The 26,245-nt window shown below is 36.8% G+C and overlaps 1 protein-coding gene across 3 annotated transcripts; it reads right to left on the bottom strand.

Annotated features, from left to right (window-relative positions):
• hfp (Poly(U)-binding-splicing factor hfp) lies at positions 1-25,592 on the bottom strand. 3 transcript variants are annotated; one of them, XM_088241394.1, is made up of 16 exons: positions 25,410-25,589; positions 21,821-21,917; positions 17,512-17,610; positions 15,790-15,861; positions 14,892-15,111; positions 13,216-13,419; positions 11,549-11,689; positions 9,027-9,188; positions 7,975-8,120; positions 6,239-6,304; positions 5,837-5,938; positions 5,676-5,737; positions 3,972-4,099; positions 1,940-2,117; positions 1,673-1,835; positions 1-1,102 (listed from the first exon to the last, which is right to left on the bottom strand). In XM_088241394.1, exons 5-16 carry the CDS (start codon positions 15,005-15,007, stop codon positions 993-995), a joined length of 1,578 nt encoding a protein of 525 aa, XP_088097520.1. In that variant the 5' UTR covers positions 15,008-15,111; positions 15,790-15,861; positions 17,512-17,610; positions 21,821-21,917; positions 25,410-25,589; the 3' UTR covers positions 1-992. The 3 variants fall into 3 exon arrangements, with proteins under 3 accessions (XP_088097520.1, XP_088097519.1, XP_088097521.1); XM_088241393.1 differs by lacking the exon at positions 17,512-17,610 and having other exon boundaries at positions 25,410-25,592; XM_088241395.1 differs by lacking the exons at positions 21,821-21,917; positions 25,410-25,589 and having other exon boundaries at positions 17,512-17,635.
• Between the last annotated feature and the right edge of the window lie 653 nt (positions 25,593-26,245).

Here is a 26,245-nt window from a genome sequence, read left to right as displayed (position 1 = left end):
TGGTTAGGAAAAATTAATTTTATTTTCAAAATCAATATGGATATTGTGGAAAAATATTTTCATTTTCAATTTTTTAAATAGACAATTGCGACGTCGAGATTCGTGACTATGTTCTATTTCAGTTTAAACGGCCACAAATAAAGTTTAAAATTTAACTCGATCGTACCGTGTTAGGAGCGTGGCCAATGCAATGAGCTGTTTTTGCCAGATTTTTTTTTTTCATTAAAACAAAAATAAATATTTGCATTTGTATAATTTACCCAAATATTTCAATGTTAGGTCCATTTTCAGCCAGTTGTAAATAACTCGATATTGAAAATAGGAATCAAGTTGGGGCAGAGTGGGGTCCGAACCTCGGACCTCCGATCCGTGAGTCGGCAACACTAGCCACGGCACCGCAGGCCAATTCTGGCGATTTTTCTAAGAATTACCAGAATTATCCCTCCAGACGCTTCTGTTTGATTTTGTGAGGAATTAAGAAATAATAGAATGGACGCAGCAAACTCCAGTGATAATTGTCTCTGAGCAAAAGCATATAGTTGACTGGCATTCTTACGATTCACTCGAAGATTCCAATTTTGGAACCATCTTCAATGAGTTGGAAATAACTCACTATTAGAAAATGGGAATCAAATTGTGGCAGAGCGGAGTACGAATCTCGGACCTTCGATCCGTGAGTCCGCGACACTAGGCGTCAGGTTCCCGACGCCCGCTGCTGACTGCTCGTCGGCAGTTCGTGTACGAACTACGGAACGCGACGGAAACTGACTCGGGAGGACGCACAGAAGCTGGCAGCTGACTGAAAAGCCTGTAGGCTCTTTGGGGGCACCATATTTTTTGTAGTTCCGTTTTTCTGTCTTAAGTCAGTTGGAGAATGAAGGAAATTACCCACAAACTAAAATACATGTCTATTTAACTATATGTACATCATTGCCTCCATCTCCGAGGCTTGATCGCTGAATGTCCCAGTGTCCAGATGTTGCCGAGGCGCACTACCCGCTGAGGTCGCCGTGGTCAAATAGGTCCTGGTCGTATATGGCCGCCCGGACGGTTCTTCCGCCAAAATATCTTCCGTTGAGAGCTTCCACAGCAGATTCGGCTTCTGCAACAAAATCAGATCATAGAATTAAGAAGTCCAGAAACCGCATACGCACATCAAACAGAAGGCGACTAAACTACTCATAAATGAGTAGTTTTACGTTTACCATTAGTTTCTTTGTAGACGTCGCTCAGTACGCAACTCCTGATTTGAATTCAACTATGCAGTGTTGTGGCCTTTTAAAGTGTAGAAATACTGCTAGGATCTTAAAGAAACAGGATGGGATCACATTTCATGTGTAATTAGCATTTTTGTAAATGCATTCTCCTCAAATGCAACCCTGGTGGATCGATGAATAAAACATTTATGCTCCTTACTTCTTTTTTACATATTAGATTAAAGATTTTAATATCTACGAACACGCACAGTGCAAAGATCTATATTTCTCTGAAAACCGCACGTAAATCGGTTAAGCCATTTAGGAGGAGTTCAGCGACATCACACGTACAGAGGAATTATATATATATAAAGATTTTTGAGAAACTTGGTAGCACAACAATTAAATGTGAGAAAACACTTTTTGTATCCAATTTCCCTAGACACTGTATTTCTTAGGGGGTTCGGTACACTCACCGGCCATGGTGGTGAACTCGACGAAGATCTTGACTATGACGGTGGAATGGGGAATGTCAGCCTGCTGCTCGTTGTAGATAATGACGCGGCCGACCTCCCCGTACTTGCCGCACTCCTCTTGGATTTCTTCCTGCAGGCTCTGGTCGACGTCCTCGGGACCGACCTGGAAGCAGACACACGTGGACAACGAATACTTATAGATTTTGTTGCGTAAGCTTCGAACGAGCATAAGTAATAGCGCTTGGGCCGGTTACGGTTGGCGCGTACCATATTGCTGAGTATGACGACGCGGGACTCCTTGGTCCTCATGAGGCGCTGCATGACGAGGTGGCGGGCGCTCTGTCCCTTGATGCTCATGCTCTCCTGCTGCTGCAGGGTCTGCGGTTCCCCTCCGGCCAGCAGCTTCCTCTGCAGCTGCTCCTGTTGCCGGGCGGCCTCCAGCTTCCTGAAACACGCCATCGTGTCCGTAAGAAATCAAAAGATTTATCTCGATGAGAAGGTTCGGCGAAATTGGAAGGCCATAAAAAAAGGTTTTCTTAAAATATTTATATTTTCTTTGTAATGTTATATCCGTGCAATCAAAATTGATTTTAATTTAAGAGTCAGATGTTAAAAACGTCACTTTGGATCATTCCAAATAAAACCAATATTACTGATGACCGAACTGTTCATTCTATAATCTCTATTTTTTTTGCATCCTCTTTCACAAAAGTAGCTGATCGATTATGTAATAATCTACCCAATGTCAGAGACATCATTATTTACATTCAAATCACGTATGAAACGTCACTTTCTAAATAATTTTTTTTATAAGAGTTTTTCCTTCCCTCCCCTCTTCATAGTATAGTGTAGATATTTAGTCAATTTTTATTTCTTTAAAAAATATTTATTTATTTTATTTTATTTGGGATTTTTACAGCTATTACATAAACAAAATAAGTAGAAAAATCTTAACAATGCTAAAGCCAATTAAAAAAATCAACTGTAAATCTAATGACACATAATATAGAAGAAAAGAAGTTTAGTAATTGTATTTGTGTGACGTATGTATTCATGTGTATGTGAATGTGTGTATGCGTGAATGAATGAGGGAGAGGATACATGTGCGTGTGGGAATGAATGAGGGAGAGGGTGCGTGTGTGTGGGTGCGTAAGTATAAAAAAATAATCGTTTAAAACTTGTAAATTGTATTAAAAATGGTACAATAAAGAGCTTAGTAAAAAGTTAGAAACCTTTTTGTTAAAATTCAAATGACGAAATGATATAATTTTTTTTTTTTTTTTAAGTATGTTCAATTTCAAAACCGTTTTTTTCAAAAAAACAATTTTATTTTAAAATTTAACTGATTATGTATACGTCATTTTATTTTTTTTATTGAGAGTTTTACAGTATATACAGGGGGTTCTTTAAACTCTGTCACATCCGAAACCACGATGATCAGTATGACCAAGAAGACATATTGGCACAATAAATTAATTTTTGACATGTCCATCTTCGAGTATTTGTTGGATTTGATCATGCCATGTCTTTCTCGGTCTTCCTCTATTTCTGCATCCATCAGCATTCGCATTGTAAATATTCTTAGCCGTTCTCTCGCTGTCCATTCGCTCTACATGTCCAAACCAACGCAGAGCTCCTTTCTTGATTTTGTCAATAATGCTCGTCTCAGCCTTACATGATGCACGGATCTCGACATTTGCGCATCTATCGTACAAAGTTTTACCACACATTCGCCTGAGAGATCGCATTTCAACATCATCCCTGTTTTTCCAAGTCCATACTTCGCTCCCATACATCAGGGTCGGGACCGGGACTCCGTTGTGAACTGCTAATTTTACCTCTTGTGACAAACATTCATTTGCCGAGGTTGATTAAAGTGCGCCGTTCAGTCTGTTCCCGGCACTCACCTTCCTTTCAATATCTTTCTCAGTCATTCCATCCCTAGTAAACATACATATGTATGTACATCAATGTTTTGTTTTATAATGAAAAATGAAAATATTATAGTATAACTATAATATGTTCATATACCACAGATTTTTTCTGATGGGGAAAAATCAGCGTTAATCTTTTTAAATATTTTTAAAGTAATAAGCAACAAAATATTTGTTTTTGCAACTTGTACTGCAAAAAAAACATCCGGAGAATACGGTGATCGTTGGATGCTATTCACTGCGTGTTTGGTCAGTCAGCCACAATGCGCGCCCTGTGGGGGGGTCGTTATCATGGTGCAAAATCCTAGAGTGGGTTTTCCATAATTTCGGTCGCTTTCTACGCCTTCCTCTTCAGCGATCATTACCTGATGGCGATGTTGTTGTTGCTGTTTCCGTTGATCTGCGTCGGCATCTGAAGGGGGGGCGCAGCTGTCGCGGCGGGGGGGGCGGCGGCGGTGGGCATGGCTGGAGTCACCACCGTCAGCGTCGGCGCCTGATAATGCAAAAAAAAACGGAGGAATAGTACACAACAACATTTCGAGTTTGGCCAAATTTTTGAAGACGAGCACTGAATTCAGAAAATCAGAGGATATTCTGTTAATGAAGCCGAGTAATTTCAGTGAGTTATTTACTGTATTATCTATATGCTCGTTGTATGTCAGTTTATAATCCAAAACCACTCCTAATTCTCCTTGATGTTTGTGAAGTAAAAGAGCTGAAAACCTAATTAATGCGGGTGAGATTCATCCGAGGTATCAGATAAATCGTCACCTTGTCTTTGAAGGCCGTTTACACGTGGACAACACGATACTGTTCTGTCCCAAGGCTTGACCATTGTCCGTGTGTAAACAGCAATTTGTAGGACACAACGTTGTTCTGAGACATTTTCACGGAGATAGACGGGCGGGTTATCTCCACGGACAGGACCTTACGACAATAGCGATTTGCTCAACGCGTATTTTTTCTGCCGAAAACAGAGGCGGAAAAAATTTCTTTTTATTATTTAGTTTGTTGTCATTAAAAAAAAATGTGAACTCGCTCATAATAAACGCCGTCATGTATTCATTTTTTCAGCGTTCACGAGTGAACTGGGGCTGAATTTTCGTACGTTCGTCCTGAGCGGTTGAGGCAGCTCACGGAGCTGGGACAAGACAATATTGTCCAGTACATTGTTAGCGGATTGCAGTCCCTAGGCAGTTATTAGGATTTCAATTTACCGTGACAGAGAGGGAAAACGTTTTCGAGAAGGGGATGTGGCAGTCTAGGCATTTACACAGCTTATGACCTGTCGGCTGATTTGCAGAATCCATTTAATTAATTTTTTTAAATTATGAATTAATAACATCATCATCAATCTAGGACACAAAGTCAAACTTGGTAAAGATAACCAGATAGCGGAGTTACCAAGAAGAATAGGGCTAAGTTGGGCTGCTTTCGGCAAACTTTAAAATATTTTTGAAAATTAACAAGTCCCTATATGCTTGAAAAGATAAGAATATGAATCGTGCATATTGCCGGTCACAACATACAGACTAGAAACCATGTCTATAACACAAAGAAGTAGCCAGAAATTAAAATGCACCCAACTATCCATGGAAAGACAGACGCTCGGTGTATGTCTAAGAGACAGGTAAAAAATTAAGAAATAAGGTGTAGAACCGGAGTCGTGGATATCATGGATCGTGCAGTGAAATTGAAATGGCAGTGGGCAGGACACTCGGCGAGACAAAATGATGGCAGGTGGACACCCAGAATAATAAAGTGGAGACCGCGGGCAAACAAAAGAAGTGTTGGAAGGCCACAGAAAAGATGGGTCGACGACATTGCCTCTATTGCCGGTAGAACGTGGATGATGAAAGCGGGCGATAGGAAGGAATGGAGACGTTTGGAAGAGGCCACCATCCGGCAGTGGAGAGAATCCCCTTTCTGCACCTAATGGTGCATAGGGCACTGCATTGGTATGCGGTAGACCAATCGCATACTTTTTTGTTACATGAAGATAAGACGATCAGTCTTACGCTTCAGGTACCAGTCCAGAGACGCTGTTGGATCGAAAAATTCATATTTACCGGAATGGCGATTCCTGGCGGCGGAATGGACGGCCGCGCGGTAGGCATGACTCCCAGTGTGCCTGCGGACAGAAATACATATATGTTATTGTCGTAAGTGTATTCTTCGTCCGGGCAGAGCTGATCGCAGCGAGAGTACGTCAGGAATGAAGGCAATTTACCTGGCGGCGCAGTGGTCACCACGCTGCCCAGCACCGTGGGGTTCATCAGGGTCGGCATGGCGGGGGCGGGAAGAGCCAAGCCCGGGTGCATTTGAGACAAACCTATGAATGAAAAATACGATGAGCTCGCCCAAAGTTTGTAGGCAGAGACGGGAAACAGAGGGTGTCAAAAATGCTCGCATTTGTCTACTCTACATTCCATTTCGAAGGCTTGTAATCAAATAAAATCATTTATGTAACGTAAAAGCAAACGCAACATCTTGACGAGCAGAAAATTTTCTTTCAAATGACATATACGGCTGTCATAAGGAAGGACGCATGTTTTTGGAAGGTGTTTTTTTTCTATTTGTAACTAAAATGGAAAGAAAAAATACAATAAATAAAAAATAATTAAAAACTCACCGAGGCCCAAATTGTTGCTGACGGGATCCATCTTTACTTGCGCAGTTGCGGCCGCCACCGCTGCGGCTAAAAATCACAATTTTCTCAGTAATGCAATTTCCTACTTTGCCTAGTAAAAATCTGCATCATTTGAATAGAGATAATAGCACTTTTGTGAAAAGAGTGAACAATCAAATCTACACAACAGTAGTACTGGTGTTTTAGAACAAGCTGTTTCAGTAGTGGTATACCGGGGGACTCTGATGTGTTTAGCATTAATAGAATCTGAATATATTAACAAAATGACATTCATAACTCAATTTTGCAAAAATGTGACTTCTAGCCTTTTAGCTTTAAGGTACAGAATTAATGAATTTATAAAATTAAAATACTGTATTTATTAAGTTATATTTATTTAAAGGAACTAGATTTCTGGAGGCATTAATCTTCCCATCAGCAGCGATTTTTGCTTTTTCAGCGTAAATTTGCTTTTTCAATTAAAATTCCCATCTATATAAATTCCCAAATATTTAATTGAATCTATTCTGTCCAACGATTAAACATTATACATTGCTGTGTGCATCTAGTTGACATCAACTGAACTAGCACTGGGCCATTCCATTTCTCGAAGTACTTCCCGGGGTCGGATGAGAAGTGAGAAGGAGGCAGGACCTCTGAGACGGCGGTTTTCATTCATAGTGAACAATGATTTCAACTTGGGTACATTATATTGCTCAGTTAAGATTTTGAATGTTTCAATCTAGTCACTACATTGCCTGCGCTCGCAGTGAACTCAACCCGAGTTCCCTCAAACAGTCCTCGTATGATTTATTTCTTAGAGAAACTACCATTTCAGTTGCTCTTCTCTGGACTTGATAATGAAAGTTTTTTGCATGAAAGCGCCCAGGTTGGGTCAGCTGAACATAAAATTGTCATTTTTTAATATTTTTTTAATTTTTTTTTTGTTTTTTACAATAAACATTTTAATAAAACAGAGTATTAAAAAAATAAAGCATAATTACAAAGCAATGAAATACATATTAATAGTAAACAAAAAAATCCCACAAAGGCATGGCCTGTTCGTGGATATACAAGAAAATGTTAATGAATTTTCGCTCCTGTAATAAATAATAAACAGTTATAATATTTTTGTGTAACACAAGAAAGAAAAAATAAAATATTCTGTAAAAGATAATATGGTATTTTTTTTTTTAGCAATTAAAAAAGGAAATAAAAAATATTTAAAAAAAAACACAAAAATATTCCTTATTATTAAAGGGCAACAAAGTAACTCATAGAAAAAAAGAGTTCATATCTTTAGTTTGAATCCAGGATAGTGCGTGTTTTTTAAAAGAAGGAAAATTTTGAAAGTTTGGAATCAATGAAATATTATTAGTAAAAAAAGAATTAAAAACTTTTGGGCCTATATAATATGCATGTCTCTGTGCGAGCCTCGTTTTACAATGTGCTTTTTCTAACACACAATTCCTTCTTTGACTTGATCTATTTGAATTACTTGTAAATAAATTTTGGTTCTTAAATATATATTTTAAACATTGAAAACTATATATTTGTCTTAGGATCTAAAAGTTTAGCTTCTTGAAACAATTGGAAAGAGGGGAAAGTGCGATTTTTGTGAAGCATTATTTTTAATATAAATTTTTGAACAGTTTCTAATGGTTTAGTATGATTGTTGTAAGTTCCCCCCATCCAATTATTCCATGGGAAAGCGATGACCTTGCTAATGATAATCTCACCGAGGGCGACGGCGTTGCTGGCGACGGCGTCCATGGCCTGGATCTTGGCCGTGGCGGCGGCGGCGGCCACCGCCGCGGCCGTGGGCATCATGGAGTTGGTGGCCGGGCCCGTGAGGGCGTTGGGGGGCGTGATCGCTCGCCCCACCCTGCAATGCGACAACGGTCAAATTAACAAAGTAGAATGAGGACGTCCGGTGGTTTTTTAAATGTTTTTATTTGTTAATAGACTATTGAACTAAGCAAAAAAAAATTTTTTCGAAATTTGTCAGCGCTACGATTTTTTTAAGTTTTGCAGCAGCGGCCTCCGTGGTGTAGTGGTCGAGACGCTGGACTCACACACGGAAGGTTCCGGGTTCGATTCCCGGTAAGAACACAACAAAATTAAAATGTAATTTTTCTCAAGCCTGGGTGTTCTGTGATGTAATTTACCACTGTAATTAGGCCTAATGGCCTGTTGTGGTGCAAAAATAAATAAATATTGAATCTTACAATTTTATACAAAAATTAAAAACAAAGATTAACAAAATAAAAATATATAAAAGATTAACACTATACTATGAAGAGAGGAGAGGGGATGGAAAGGAAAAAAGAAGGATAAAGGAACAATTTAAATATTTAGATAGTGACATTTCAATCTCGACTTAAATGTAAATAAATAAGGGGCGTCTCTAACATTAGTGGGTAGATTATTCCACAATCAAGCGGCTACTACTGTGAAAGAGGAGGCAAGAAAATTAGAGCGACGACAGGGTATTAAAAGGGTTCTCTCGTCACTAGAACGAAGAGATAGTCCGTGTTGTGATGGAGGTTGGAAGAGCTCTCTCAGATAAACAGGCGAAGTGGGATATTGTGAAGAAGTGACAGAATGTAAATGATTCTTCTATGCCTGATGCTGAGCCAGTGTAGTTGCGTGCGCTACTCGGTTATGTGGTCAAATTTGCGAAGATCAAAGATATAACGTAAACTAACATTCTGCAGAATGTTCCTCTGAAGTTTCGCGGTCTGGCCCTGAAAAACCGTGCATAAATAAATAAAAAAAATGGAATGGTTACCTCAAATACTGGCCGCCGAGATCGAAGAGATTCATGCTGGCGATGGCCTCCAGCGCAGACTGCAGAGTGTCGTACTCTATGAAGCCGTATCCCTTGTGTTTGTGAGCTGACGTTCCATAAGCGAGCTTGCAGTATGTGATGGGGCCGAAGGCTTCGAACACACTGAAACGGACATTTTATTTTACTAAAATAAACGGCACCGTGTGCCTTTCACATGTAAGAAGAAGAAACATATGAAAACTTTCGACCTCGGGTCCCCCAGGTAGAATAGTTTTTTTTTTAATCGAAAATTTTATATTTTATTAAAGAAGGTAAAACATGAACAGAAAAAAATATAAAAGGAAAAATAATGAAACCCACTAAACCGCGAAACCGGCTTGTCAGCAGGTTTCTTATTTTTCCTTTACAGAGAAAAACGTTAAGAGAAATTATATAAATTTAAAAAGTAATATAAACATTGTTTAGAACTAAAAGCATACCTATTTTTCACACAAAATTTATTTACAAAAATTAAAATAGGTGACATAAAATAATAATCAATATAAAGCCTTGTTACATATTAGCCATTTAATTATTTTTTTCTTAAAAGCTTTTTTTAATTTTAATTTTATTTATTGGGGATATCAACAGTAATACATGTAATAAAAATATAACAAATAACATATACAGAGAATAAAACCAATGACAGATATCCACAGAAATACATTAAATACACGTACAATACATACTAGTGTGTTTGTGTGAGTGTAAGTGAGTGAGAGGGTGGGTGTGGTGGTGTTATATTGGAAAGAGGGTGTCAGGTATCGAAAATATAAATATATATAAAATATTTTGTCAACATTTGCTTTTAAAATCATCTTAGAAATCTTGTTAAAAATTTGAGTAATTGTATAATGAAGTGTTCTTTGGCCGTACTTGTTTACAAACCTCGGTACTGACGAGCCTTCTCGTTGTGCTAGCCTTGTATTGTGTGAATGTAAATACCTTTTCTGGTAGTTACTATCAAATCGATATCTAAATAGTAACAAATTAGAGCCATAGAATAGCATTTACGGACAGGCACCCTTGCTTTTTAAAAAGTTCGGGTACCTCTTCCTTATCAACTCTAGCTGATCTGTTAATTAATTTAAGAGCTGAGTTTTGTAAAGATTGAATTTTTTCAATGTTGGTTTTACAAGAAAGGCCCCAACTGGTAATGCCGTACCTAATAATTGATTCCGCTAATGATTGATAAATAAATCGTAATGTTTTTATTGGAACAAAGTATTTTATTCTAAACGTGCTGCCTATAACTGTCCTTAATCTTTTACATAATTTGGTAATATGTTTATCCCAGTCCAATAGTAATGCCCAAATACACATATTCATTGACTGCACCAATTTTTCACAGTTACATAACTCTAGTGGAGGCCTCAGATCTTATCAGCTAATTTACTGTCCGTCATATTGGCTGCGGGCGGAGATCTACGCAAGGCGTCTCACGCTCACAGCTCATCGGAGACGAGATCTCATCACTGGCCAACATACATTTATTTAAAACATTTAAGTTTGTAAGTGAAAATTCTTGATGGAAGTTCATTATAATTTATTATATAAATAAAACACGAGTGATACTTTAATCCACAAATTTGGAATATCCAGTGACCGGTTTCATCGCTTTCGCGACATCTTTGAGACTGGTATCTTTATTAAAAAGTTAAATGTATTTATACAGAACAGAGGTAAGGATACATAAATTCAAAGTAATATGAAATTAATAGATTAAAAAATAAACCCAACATAGAATTACTTAATGAACAGATAACACATGTGCATTCTCCATTACTTTACCCATTGTAATATAATTTTACTAATGACTTTTTACCCTTTGTTTTTCAGAAATCATTATTTACAAAACCACACTCATGAAGGATGAGACACCAAAAATAAAATAAAATACTTAAACTCATTAAAATAGCATTATATCAATTCATTAGTTAACCCATAGAAAATTTGTTGATAATGATCCTTAAGATAAAAATAACTTTATTTAATTTACTTACATTTAACTTTGAATTTATGTATCCTTACCTCTGTTCTGTATAAATACATTTAACTTTTTAATAAAGATACCAGTCTCGAAGATGTCGCGAAAGCGATGAAACCGGTCACTGGATATTACAAATTTGTGGATTAAAGTATCACTCGTGTTTTATTTATATAATAAAATACATTTATTTATCAACCCAATATTGAAATACAGTAAAAACGCCTATTTACGTTTTTCAAGGGAGCAAGAAAAAAGTGTAAAACTGAGGAAAACGCTGAAGTGAGGAAATACAAAATGTATGGAAAAAATGAAATCACATATAAATATATTTGCTGGACTAAATATATTTTTTATGTAATTTAAAAAATGTATGGAAAAAAATATGATTTACATCAAAATAAAATTGATTTGCTACACTTTAGTGTACATATACTTCAAGAAAAATTGTAAATTCGATGATATTTTTATTAAGTGTTAGAGCCCATCGGTTCACCTTTTGATGTCGTCCTCCGTCAGATCGGCGTGGATGCTCGCAATGTATATGCGGTTGTAGCTCTTGGCCTCCTCTTGTATTTCGTCTATGACGGCCTGCGCCTGCGGCATGTTGGACGGGCGGCCCACCACTTTGATATTCCTGACCAAAAATTAATTCAAATTAGCGCACAATTTGATATTTTAAATTAATTTCTAATTAAAGACGTAATTAAAAATGTAAAAAATTGTCATCATTCCTTTTTCCCACATAATGGTGCATAGGGCACTGCATTAGTACACCAACTGCAACCGGTCCGTTGCTTTTTCTTACATACATTAACGATGTGACGAAATGGGGCATCAAAGGAGGAATACAGCTTTATGCAGATGATACGACCATTTTATATCACAGTAAAAACAAACAAGATTTACAGAAGACTGTTGAAAGTGACGTCTTACATCTGGCGGAATGGCTGTGTTTAAATAGACTGAGCTGGAATGCAAAAAAGACTCACTACCTTCTATTTGGAAACAAGAGCAATGAATCTATTGATGACTTTATTGGTGATGATCGTCTGGAGACAAAAAATAGTATCAAGTACTTGGGACTGTTAGTGGACTCGCAGCTTACTCGGAATGAACATGTTGAGCAGGTGAAGGGAGAGATTGTCCCTGTGTGATTGTGGCTGGAATACTGTACAGATTTCAGAGAATGCTTCCAGTTTCGCTGCTTCGAGCAATCTATTTTTCTATGGTCCATTCACATTCATCATACCTATGCTGTGTTTGGGGTTTTGCAGCTAAGAGCAAAATCTCTGAGGTGCGGGTTATTCAGAATAGAGCGATCAGAAATGTATTTCAACTACTGTATGATACTCATGTAAGGGACTTTTATTTTGAAACAAAAATCATGCCTTTTAGCAATTGATTTGCTATCTTTATTTTTTTTTTATAAAAAATAAATATTAGCATTCTTATATTGGTCCAAATATTTCCATTTTGGTGGCCATTTCCAACAAGTTGTAAACAACTCGCTATTAGAGAATGGAAATCAAGTTGGGGTAGAGTGGGGTTTGAACCTCGGACCTCTGATCCGTGAGACCGGAGCCTCAATCCGATTCTGTTATGAAGGTCATGAAGGTAAATGGGTCTCGTCATCAAACTTTTAAATGCACCTGATGATGCATAGGGCACTGCACTGTTAAGGTAAGATGGCGACCTCCGTGGGGTAGTGGTCAATACGCTCGACTCACACACGGAAAGTTCCGGGTTCGATTCCCGGAGAGAACACAAAAATTAAAATGTGATTTTTCTTAAGCCTAAGTGTTCTATGATGTAATTTATCACTGTGATTGGGCCTCCTGGCCGTGGAGCAAAAAAAAAACACAGGGTATCTCTACCATATGTTTAAGGAAGGTAAGGTGATCAGTCTTACGCTTCAGGTGCCAGTCCAGGAACAATGAAATATCGCAGTTTGAACAACATTAAAAATCAATATTTCACGTCCAACCTGTAGGCCAACACGCCATTCACTACACGACAAAAGCGGACTTATCGTCACCCGATTTCCTTAATTAGAATTTTTAACTGAGAGCAGCCATCCAGTGGAAAACACTTGTCCAGGATTGATTGGATGATGATTTACAAATATGCATTAATTAAACTAGGTTAGAATGCAAATCGTACCTTCCCCCGATCATGACTCCGTTCATCTGCTCCAAGGAGAGCTGGGCGGCCTCGGGGATCTCGTACTCGACGAAGGCGAAGCCCTTGTGCTTCTGGGTCACGGGGTCCCACGACATGTTGATGGACTTGATGGGGCCGAAGGGCAGGAACGATTGCCGGATGGTGTCCTCTTTCAGCTCGAACGATATGCTGCCCACGTACACGCTGGAACAGGTTTTAATAAAATAAATATAAAACTTTCACCAGAGTAATGTATCGATTAAATAAAATATAGCTTGATTAAAATGACAGCTGTGAAACTAATGTCAATAGAGATGGGAAATTACTGATCGCTGATCATGTACCAATCAATTCGATTTTATCAGTTTTTTTCATGCAAACATGAAACTCTGTTTTCGAAAATTGATATAAAAACCCAAAAACAAGCCTACTATAGTGTGTTTAAGACAATTATTCACAAAAAAATAAGACATTTATCCTTTTTTCATGAACAACATCAAATTAATTATTTTTTTATTCAATCAATTTACATTGATCAATTTGTCCCATCTCAAAAGTATTTTGCAAAATGATGTAACTTTGTAAGAACGTCATTAATAATTAGATTTATTTGATTTTTTTTTTTTCGACAGAGACGGAAAACATTTTTGAGAAGGGAATATGGAAGTCTAGGCATTTACAGGGCTTATGACCTGTCGTAAATGCCTAGACTTCCATATTCCCTTCTCAAAAATGTTTTCCCTCTCTGTTGAAATAGTTTTAAATATGAATAACTCCCTAGGGAGGAAATCCAGCCAGTCTGCAAGCATTTGGACATACTCAAACATTGTAGGTTTTTTTTTTTTTTTTTAGTTTTAAAGCTGATTTTATATATTTATGTTAGTTTATATGTCAAGCATTGTATTAAAAAAATTAATTAACACGCCAGATACAAATGATTTTTCATGTGTCAATATAAATCACTAAGTTACTACAAAGTTATGTCCTCACTTTTGCTGACAATTGTCATTCTAATCAAGCTATATTTTAAGGACTATAGTCGAAGACTGATTCAGCATTATTTTGATGGTGAAATCGGTTGGTTAGTAAACTTACCTTTAATGAACATATTGATGCTATGATTAACAAGCCACTAAAACTCTTGGGTTTTGTTAGCGGGACATCTAGTGACTTTACTAATATGTTCACGGTTCAAACACTATATTGCTCACTTGTTCGTCCTCTTTTAGAATATGCCTCCGCGATCTGGTCTCCCTTCTACGTAGGCCGGATAAATCATATCGAATCGGTGCAACATCTTTTGCTAAGAAAAGTAGCATGGCCAATCATCCATGCTCGAGAGGGGAGACTACACTTACGGAGAAATGGACTGGACTTTTTTTTGGTGTAAGTCTTTATAGATTTAAAAATCACTAAGATGGACCGGATCTTGTCTTGAGGTAGTAATTTTTTTTTTTTTTGTCCTAGCTTTAATTTAATAAAGTTGTATTTTATTTGATTAGTGCCTGTATTTATTATACGAAATTGTATTTACCATCGTTAGAATGGACCGCATGAGTCCGTCAATTAAATAAATAAATATTATTTAAATCAGGCAACAAATTTTGTTGATCAGGATTTGGTTTGCTAAAAAAATGAAATACAGTCCCTTCTACAAATTTTCCTCCTCGACCTACCGGCACATGAGCGCGAGCGCTTGTTGGCGCTGCACCTGCGTGCGCTGGCTGGCCATCTGCTGCTGCTGGTGCGCCAGGGTCTGCTTCATGAGCACCATCTTGATGCTCTGCTCCATGGCGTACTTCTTGGCGCGGGCCACGCAGTCCGCCTGCTCGCCGCCCAGCCGGGGAAGCGAGCCGCCCAGGATGGCCGGAAGAGTGGCGCACTTAGCGCCCGGACCTGAAGACATAATGCATCCTGAGTAACAGAGTCTGTTCGCGTTTTTTACTAGGCCGGATTCATTTTACTGAGATATCTCTGCATAGGAGTGTGCGAGTTTCTCCAGGGTATGCTCGGCTACAACAGTTTGGAGACTAGAAGGAATGTGTATTTGACTACATATTTTTATCGATTGTTATGCGGTATGATCGATAATTCTGAGATTATGATGAGCATTGGTTTGTATGTTCCTGATAATTACCTAAGACAGCGTCAGCATAGATTGTTTCATATTCCGATATACAGGACCACCCTGCCGTTGGAAGGGCTACCGCTATGCTGAACAACATCGCTCTGGATGTTGATCTGTTCCATGCATCCGAAGGGGTTTTTCGGAGCAGGATTCTCCCACTACTTTGACATGAGTCTCTTTCATGTATTTTTTTCTTTTTTATAATAGTATTGAATATATTTGTAATGTATATGTTATATTTAAATAAATAAATTGAATTGAATTTTTTACAGTGGTTTAAAAATTTGAGTGAGTCGATTACAAAGAATTTATTAAACTTTTTGATACAACAAATCAAAATTTTTTAAATCAAAAATTTTGAGTCTACTTAGACGAAAGCGCTCGTCGGTCAAAACAATAATTCGCATGTTCTTATCAAAATCATTAAATTAAATATTGCAACTTACCAGTGAAGACGTCTCCGACTTGCTGAAGATCATATATGGGCGTCGCCAGAAATGCGGTTAGCAAATCGACACCTAAAACAACGAGAGGCAATTAGCGGGCGACCATCGCAGAGACGGCTAACTGCTACAAGTAAACAGCGCCAGACCGAGAACGAAACCCGATAGCCACATTCTTTGAACAACAAAATGACACTGAATGTACCTGCTGTCGACTGCGACACGGTACAAACTATTTGTATATAAACACATAATTTTTCCTACACAACACATCTGAAAGAATTTAACCTACATGAGATAAAAAAATATATATTTAAGTTATGCTTTAAAAGCGTTGCCACAATGATAGGTATAGTTTTTGGAACAAAAGGCATAATAGTACTACACACATGCGTTTCCAGAAATTATCTAGCAGCCAGTGGGCCACATGGCGACGGTATCTACCTACTGTCTATCTATAATGACATCTATCTCCCTTTGTTAACCATGGAGTTGAACCGGGGATTGATTTATTTAGTTTCTTATTGCTTACTTCTTGGCATGAACACTTGACCAATTTACTACTATGCTCTATTTTTTATAAATTTATTAATATTGTTTTAACTTTGCTGGAATTCCACTCGTCGATGCGCTTTGTAGCTGCACGATGATTGGTTATCTAGCTTTCATATATCAACTTTAAAATACCTAAATTTTGTAAATGGGGTCTAGAATTCCAATCGTCTATGCGCTTAGTAGCTGCAAGACCTGTTGTAATCTTACTCCTTTTTATTATTCATATTTTTTATTTTTTTAAATATCATTAATACACTAAATTTATTTGTCAATTTTTAAAATGTGTAAATGGGGGCTAAATTTCTAACAGTCTATGCACTCTGTAGCTGCAAGACGTACTGTAATCTAGCTCCTATCTGTTATAATTTTTGATTGATCTTAATTGAAAACAAGGTACTAGAATCCCAACCGTCCATGCGCTCTGTAGCTGCAAGACGTACTGGGATATTTATTAATTGTACAGTGCCCTTGAGGAGATTTACACAAAAATGGCGCTATATAAATTATCCAACTATATATATATATATATATAGTTTTTCAATGTTCATATTTCACGCAGAGGGCTGGTAAATATTTCCACCCCTGACCTGCTTCGAGTTGACCAGTCGAGCTGTAGCGTATGCACCATGAAGCCGAATATCCCAACCGAATGCCACGCGCGGTCCATCCATACATCGAATGGAACCAACGCTTCTCTAAAAATTCAACCTTTAAACAATCAGCATCTATTTTTTTCTAATTAATAATATCAGCTAAATTTTTAACCAATCCTTTAAATAACTACGATAAATATTTTGTTATAGCGATCTGAGATGGGTTTGGTGTTCATTCATCATAAAATTGCGGCAACCCCACACACAACCTTCGGACTGCGCAGTTGTGCGCGGACTGGTATAAAATACACTGCGCTCTCTGATTCTGGAATACAGAACACAGCTGTGAACGACGATTGACATTATTTTATAATAGCGTAGAAGCCGTAGAGCTTCGCCCTCACTTTTCACGCCGTAATAATTTCAATACCAAATTTTAAGATGCTAGAGAGTTTCTCGTTCTCAAAGTCGCCGGTGGGCGGAATATCTCCGAGAACCTACAATTTAAACGACGGCAGAGAGTGGCGATCGAGTTTCGTCCCCAAAGTGTGGCGTTGTCAGAATGAATGTCTAGTACATTTTGTTCAAAGCAATTTGCGGCGGAGTACGCGCGGCAGACGTCCCGTTTGATCCCCTACGGCCATGTATCGAGCGCAACACCGCAGCAATCCAGTACCTAATAACACATAAGCAAAACCAACAACCTCTATGAGTAATTGCTCAGAAATTCACATCAATCATATACGAAATTATCACATTAAAAGTAAACTGCGGAATCCATCTTTGAATGAGAGATCGGAATGCTAATGCTGAGCGAAATTGTATTTAAAAAAAGTGTTTTGTGACTGAATTTTTTTTTATTTGTGTGCATAGTTATGAGAATGTTTATTTATCTGCATTTCAAATGTAGAAAGCAGTATGTTTGCAAGCATTTATTATAATTTACTTTAACATTTTATTTTTTTAAGTATCGATATGAACTATACGTATATTTATTTGTTTACTTAGTGACGATATGCAATGGCGATTGGATTAAAAAAGAAACTTTCTCTGGTATAACGACCAAATTCAGTCGGTCCCGACATCCGACTTCCCCCTCCCCCTTCTCGTTTCTACCCTGCAGAAGTAAGCAACCATCTGCTTTTTTTGATATTTTATTTATTTAAATTTTATTCGTTCTAAAAAATTATTTTAATGTGCCAGTATGTCTTCTTGCTCATACTGATCATCGTGGTTTCGGATGTGACAGGGTTTAATGAACACCCTGTATATATGCATCACACTAAACTAAAATTAAAATGTCTTCCTCTTTATAATAAAACCTTGTATAAAGTTACGCCTAGGTGTAGTGGTAAAATAAGTATCTTCTTCATTCATTCTTATTCTACCACTATGATAACGATGGTATTCCTATCTGAATTAGACCGCTATGCCTAGGTGCAACTTTAAACCAAGTTTATGAGTAAGGCCAATTAAATTCTTGTGAAGTATTAAATAAATGTGCATTAACTTTGTGTACAAAACACAGTCATCAAATGTGTATTGAATTTACGGACCGTCGTCGAATGTGGGTTAAAATGAAGCGTCATCAAACATGGATTCGACAATATTTTGAGACTATCCAAATTTTTGTAGACAAGAATTGGATTCAACCCCCTCGGGAGTTAGAGACGAAGAACGTTTTGTAGAGGCGAATGTAGAAGTCTCGGCACTTACAGGGCTTATGACCTATCATTGGCTGGTGTAACATTCACCGTTCTGCCTATGTTAAGGTTGACAAAACCAGCTGGTCCAAGATGTATAAAAATGGAAAAAAAATTGCAGATCGGAATGTGACGGAGAGATTTTGGCTCTCTAACTACGCAAAGATCAACAGACGGAAGAAGTTAAGAAATATAGATGTGCAAATATAGGCAGAAAGTGGCCACTTAAACCAGCCAATAAAACGTCATAAGCTCTGTAAATGTCCAGGCTTCTATAAAATATTCTTCATATCCGTTGTAATATATTAAATATGGACTCTTTTTGCGTAGCAAAAACTCATCAAATGTAACTATTTGTCAAATATCCCATTTCTCTGCTGTGAATTTTTTTCACTGTTTGAAACAGTATATTTTTAAAGAAAAATTATAAACTTTTCCAATATTTATTTTTAATGTTTTTTTAGTCTTCAAAGGCATTACATTTTGTCTGTTAAATATTAATATTTAATTTATGAAAAAACAATAAATTCAACGGAATCATTATAAACACCACACAAATACATATGAGATTTAATTCTGAAACAAAAAGCAGACACAAGAAAATGCAATTAACATGTCTGAAAAGTAAAATGATATAATGCTGCGATAGTGTGGCTACCACGGCGAAAGTGGTTATTCGACCGACTGCAAGCCTCGCGGCACTGGATAGCTCCTTCGGGCGACAAAACGCTGGAAAAAATAAATAAAATTATGTTTGTCAAAACGCGTCTTAATCGGGTCAAATGCTCTTATACAATAACAAACAGTTGGTACATGACTTCTCGGTTATTTAAAATTTGCTTTATACATGATTACGATTGTAAAAATTTGTTCATTGGTGTCGTGGGGTGACACTCGCAGCCTGTTTTCAGTGTCACGAGGTGACACTAGCGGTATATTTTACATGCCGAGTGCTGTGAGGTGACACTAGCAGCATTATTTTTGACAACGCCGAAAATTTCATTGTCACGAGGTTACAATTGCGGTCAGCGGCGTATTTTTTAGGGTCATGGGAAGACACTCGCGGTCAATGATACATATTTAAGGTTCATTGGGCGGTCTTCGCAGAGCGCCGACATTACGACACGAAAGTCAGGGCGACACAAAATGGCGGACTCGACGGGCATCTTGAGGTGGTGCTCGAGGTGGCAGATTCGTCGGTACTGCAACATCGCAAGCAAACGGGAAAACCTGTATTAATTATATGGAATGGAACTTGACACACGCTCGCACAGAACAACTTGCAGAAACCTTAAATCATCATCATCGTCGTCTTCGTCATCGTGGCACAAGTATTCTCAGCCGAGATGAAGGAATTATCAGGGAATGTGGAGATCTAGGCATACGTAGATGGAGTGTGCAGTATATTGTAGGCATCTGGGGAAGCTGCTGTGGGGATCAGAGAGTGAGTGACGATAGTAAGTTATTGTCTATTAGTTATTTGTTTACTGATTTAATTTTTTAAGATCTTCATGACTTTTTAATTTGTTTTTACTATGTTTTTTTTTATTTAAAAAAATGTTTTGTTTACTACATATACAATCGAACTCGGTTATAATGATCACGAAAATAGCAAGATCTCGGATGTAACGAGGAAACATTAGTTGCCATTTTAGTTCATGGTTTTCTCCATACAATTGTTCACTGTTATAACGAGCTGCTTCTCGGACATACCCAACAAAAATTTGAGTTCCTGGATTCGATTCCTGGCATGGTGACGTAATTTATTGGTTTCAACGGTGGATTTACACGGGTGATAAAAAAAAACTGCAACTACAAATGTAGTGCCCTATGCACCATCGGGTGCGGATAGGGGTACGACGACGACGATGATGATGATAATTAATCACACTGTCCATGTTTGAACGTACACATTTCTTTCATTCTTTCATCATATACAGGTGTTTTTTAAACCCTGTCGCATCCGAAACTATGATGATCAGTATGAACAAAAAGACATATTAAATTATTTAAAACAATATTTAAACCGCAGAGTTTTTTTAAAAATAAATTTTTTAAAAAACAAATGGTTGCTTACTTCTGCAGGGGAGAAGCGAGGAGGGTATGGCCATGAGGTTGATGGTGTATCAGACTCCCTCCTTCCCTCTCCTAGCTTCTCCCTTGCAGAAGTAAGCAACCATTTGTTTTTTTAATTATTTTATTTTTGTAAATTTTATTTGTTCTAAATATTTATTTTAATGTGCCAATGTCTTCTTGGTCATACTGATCATCGTGGTTTCGGATGTGACAGGGTGTAAAGAACACCCTGTATGTAACAAAAGGTTTTATTTTATCGTGATAGAACTATCGATTATCGGAAAGGCCGTTTCTTGTCAAACTAAAGTAGCCTTACACGAGGACAACACAATATTGTCCTGTCCCAGCGTCTGACCAATGGATCCGAGGACAGGACATTGGACCGAGATACTGTCGCAGAGATAGACGGGTTGGCTATTTCCGCAGGACGGTGGATTACATTACATTTCATTCGTTTGAAAACGCCCTAACAAGGTAAAACAATTGTCACGAAATTTTTGTTTTTATATTTGTAAAAATAAAATAAAGTGTTCAGTAGACTCAAATCAGTGTTTGATTGCATATAGTATAAGTTTAAAATTATCTAATTCCCTACCATCAAACGTAAACCCGCATTTTACACAATTAATAATATGGGAGCATTGATTAAGTGCATAAATAAATTGTATATTAAATTGTAATTATTGCAATTCAATCTACACTGGAAAAACTAAAAGAAACTTTTTTACTTAAGGTGCCTAAATAATAATTTTTCTGAATTTGCAAATCATCCGACAGAAAATAATCATAATTTGAATAAAGACACTGGATTACAAGTTCTTCATATTGAAAATAAAATATTGATTTAGCGGAAGACCTCATTTATAAAAAATAAATGTGGGTTTTCATTCCAATAAACAATTACTTTATATATTTCAAATTTAAAGTTGTATCACGCTAAATATAAAACCAAATATTAATATATTCATTCAATCTTTTGTACATTTTTCTCCCTTTATACATCAAACGATTTAGCGATTCTGCATTTTTACATGGATGTCAGATTCTTGGTCACCATAATTACTACAGAAGGTTGCGAGGTCTAAGATATCATTTTATTGCACTTGCCTTGGGGCTGAGTAGGGAGCAGGTCTGCGGTGGGGACTGCGTTTGCGCCAGGAGCTGAACCGCCCATCATCAGAATGGATGGATCCAGAGCGGCCATCTACAAACAAAGAAATTCATAATTGTTATTTATGATAAAACCGAGTGGTACCTGATAGAGCTCAGCCGAAATCAAGCGAGGATTATCACTAGAGCCCGCTCAGGGCCCTGCCGACTGAACCATACAGAAACATCTAGATGAATGATCTCCCGCAAACCACCATTAACATAAAAGATCTTCAATTAAAAAAAAGAACTGAAGAAATATCTGATAAATACTTAATATATTGAGCAACTCTGCAAGAGTTCTTGCAGAGTTTTTCATGGATCACTTAGAAAAAACAATTACAAAATTAAAATCATTTAGCAATGTTAAATTCTATCGCCGCTATGTTGATGATATTTTCCTGATCTGGTCTGGCAGCCAAAGACAATTCGATAACTTCCTAACAGAAATAAATAAAATAAATCATTCAATTCAATTCACCATGGAACTGGGAGGTAAAGTAATTAATTTTCTTGACTTAAAAATTAGCATCGAAAATAATAAATTAGAATTTGCAATTTATAGAAAACCCACATACAGCGATAACCTCATTCATAATACATTTCAACACCACATCTCTCATAAACTCGCTGTACTTCATAGTTTTATACATAGACTTTTACATGTACCTTTAAAAAATTGTAATTTTAACATTGAATTCAATACAATAAAATGGATATGAATGTGATCTTATTGATCGATTAATAAGAAAAAAAACAGAAAAAACTAGTTGCATCACAACTCAGTCAAGGACTTATTATAAAAGATTCAAAAACTCGTAAAAAATGGGCAACGCTATCATATCTCGGAGATTGTAGTCATTTAATTAGTAAAATAGCTAACACAGATGAATGTTCTATTGCATTCTATAATTAAATTCTATGATCAAATTGCTACTACATAAAGATGTATACCGCCAGAGACACAATATTTCAATATCATTAATGTATAAATCTGTAAATAAATTATCTGTTAGGGCTCTACTTTGGTACAAATTAATTTGTCAGCATGTGTCGCACTCCGAGTATAAACTCAAGTTGGTACATGTTTACAACACCAGGTTTACTAGTATGGAAGGGCTAGCTGTTAGATATTGCAATAAATATGGCAAAAGGACACTGCAATACAGTATACCTAAAATATTTAACATGTTACCAAACAATATGAAAAATACTGAGTTAAATACAAGAGTGAGACGTTTGCTCAAATTATGGTAATTAGATTTTTTTTTTATATTAGTGATAGTTTTTAATTTTTCATAATGTCATTTGTAATTGTTTTTCAATCAAAATTATTGTTAATGTAGGTTAAGTGTAAATAATCGATGTAATTTATAAGAACCTGCTGACGAGTTGTATGTATGCAACTCAGCAGGACTTTAATTTAAGACTATTTTGTAAATATTTTTGAAAAATAAATTTTAAAAAAAAACAATTCAAATATGGGGAAAATGTTAAATAATAATAAAGATCAAAGGGAAAGGGATACTAACTCAGGCTCATATTTATTACGCTGCGGTTCATGCGAAGCCGAGTACGTGGGCCAAACGGGAAGGTCGTTCAAAACTAGAATTAACGAACACTTCCAAAGTTGGAGAAATAACAAGGAAAACTCCACGTTTGCGAACCACCTTATTGAGTCAAATCATGTTTTTGATAAAAATACAAGTGTTCAATTCCTTCACACATGCAGCAAAGGCCAAAAATTAGATAAACTTGACATTTTAGAAATAAACCGCTTAAAAAATTGCCCTGATAAAATAATATTAAACGATCAAGTAAACACACGTGCATTCTCCATTATTGTATCCATTAAAATACAAACAATGAAACTAATCGATAAGAATTAACTGCCGGGAAATTTTGCTTTCAGAGAATCACTTAATTACCCCCCGGGCCCGGACACATAGCTGTCGATGGAACTACCAACCAGCGGCCCCTGTTATATTTTTAATTAAACTTGAATACATGTAATTCAAATACATTTTCATTATAAAACTTCATAAAATTATATATTTTACACCAGTTTTATTATATACATTCAAACAAAACTTATATTCTTATAATTGTTATTACCTTATACTTAAATGATTTTAATTTAAATTCTTTTATTTACATAATTATATAAAATCATGATTTACAACCCCCGCTTGCACTTGTATATAACATAGAAATTTGTTTAGTCTCCCACCAGTCTGACGATGTCGGGCCCGACAAAACCCGGTCACTGATACAAAATTTATAAAAAAAAAATTATAAATAAAAGTGGAATAAAACTATAAAGTATTTTTATTATTATAATGATAAATACTTTATAATGTCCGTTAAAAGGTAATAAATAAATACATATAATATTCTTCTTCTAAGTCGGTGCCTCAATGCTAAGGATCGTGACCACTATGAACATTTCCGATTAGTCTGTTCCATTCCAGTCTGTCTTCAGCCCGAGGAACCGACACATCAAATTTTAGCCTCGTGTCCATGTCCAAGCTGACGCAGCACCCCTTTCTTGATTCTGTCGATAATGCATGTCTCAGCCTTACACAGTTCATGGATCTCGACACTTGTGCACCTATCATACATCGTTTTACCACACATTCACCGAGGGATCGAACTTTGATCATCATTTTTCCAATTCTATACATCGCTCCCATACATTAGAGTTGGAACTAGAACTCCATTGTGAACTGCTAGTTTAGCATCGTGCGATAAACATTTGTTTGCCAAAGTAGATTTCAGTGCACCGTTCACCCTGTTTCCGGCACTCACCCTCCTTTCCATCCCTAGTAAACATATTTCCCAAATACACAAATTCTTCTACCTGATTCAGAATATCTCCGTTCACACTGACCTCACATTTAGTTATATTTTCATCCCTTTCGATTTATCAACATTCATAAGCAAACGGCTTTTCTTGCATACATCGTATACTTTTATTACCAAGAATTGCGGGTCTCCTTTGCTGCTAGCAAGAAGCACGGCATCATCAGCATACAGAAGACAGTTATACCACTCATTTTTGCTCCCATTCTTAAATCTTTCAGTTCTTTCGTACAATTATCGATGTATCTGTATACATTATTTATGAAAAAAAACTAAATTTCTGGAGGCATTAATCTTCCCATCAGCATCTAGAACGTAAGATTTTTCTAATGCAGTGGGTGTTTTCTTCAAATTGAGAAATGCCGTTTCTGTGATCAACACTTTTTTCAGGAGATTATTACAGTTTTTTGTATGAAAGCGGCCTGCATGTTTTTAGCAGAACAGAATTGACCTCACTACGACCGATAACACCGTCATTTTTTCAAAATTGTAGACTCTGCTTCCTGCATAACTACGTTCTAATGATCAACTCTGAATATTTTTCCACTGATATTAATAGTGTAATATAACATTCAAACCGTAGCTCGGCGCCAGGTTCTCATAAATCAAACAAAATCAACAGTCAAACAAAAAGGAGAACATGTCAGAACATGTCGGAAGTGCAAGGTTACATGCGTATACGTACCGCGTGGACTGCAGCGTTCATTGTGTTACTGCACTGAGGAACTTTGCGAAGATATAAAATTAACTTAGGAGTCTTGGGACGCAAATATTAGGTGTTTAATTATAGTTTTATTTTATTGTAAACGAAACGGCGGCTAGCTCCGCGCGTCGGACCTGTCAAATTTATCTACGAAGTATAGACAATAGATTCATTTCTAGAATAAATCACAGACCTAGCCTTTCTTCGCGGCCATAGGCTAGAATGGAATAAAAATAATTCTTCTTCTTCTTCGTTTTTTCATGGCCTTTTCACATCTCAACTTGGGTGTTCTGGCCAGTGTCGAGTAGTTTTGTTTTTTTTTTTTACATATATACACATGTGTTAGTAATATAATATGTAAAAGTTAGTATGTTAGTATTTAATATAATATATACATATAATAATAAAACATATTTACAGCTTTACACCATTTACAACTAGATATTTACATAGGATTTTAAATACACGTTTATTGGGTGGGGACAGGAGAGTTAGAATATGAATAGGGAATGGGATATTAATATCAGAGAGGTCGGATAGGAAATCAGGATAACAATCATTTATGGGGCATCCAAAAAAAATATGGTTTAAATCTTCCTCATCTAGCTGACATTCGCAAATGGCAGAGTCCCGGACATGGATTCTGAACAGGTGAGAACCATTGCAGCAGTGCCCAATGCGCATTCTGCATATGGAGGATGTCTCAAACTTGTTCAGAATCACTTTGGAAAACCAAGGCTTTTCTGTAACATTTGGTTTCAGTTGGAAAAGATGTTTACCCTTGGCTTGGGAAGAGGCTACCCAATATTCTTGCCATG

Source organism: Micrasema longulum, unplaced genomic scaffold (genome assembly GCF_059751315.1).
Source record: "Micrasema longulum isolate JH-2025_06_02 unplaced genomic scaffold, ASM5975131v1 h1tg002874l, whole genome shotgun sequence".
In the NCBI taxonomy this organism is placed as follows: domain Eukaryota; kingdom Metazoa; phylum Arthropoda; class Insecta; order Trichoptera; family Brachycentridae; genus Micrasema; species Micrasema longulum.
This window is presented reverse-complemented; position numbering and strand designations above follow the sequence as displayed.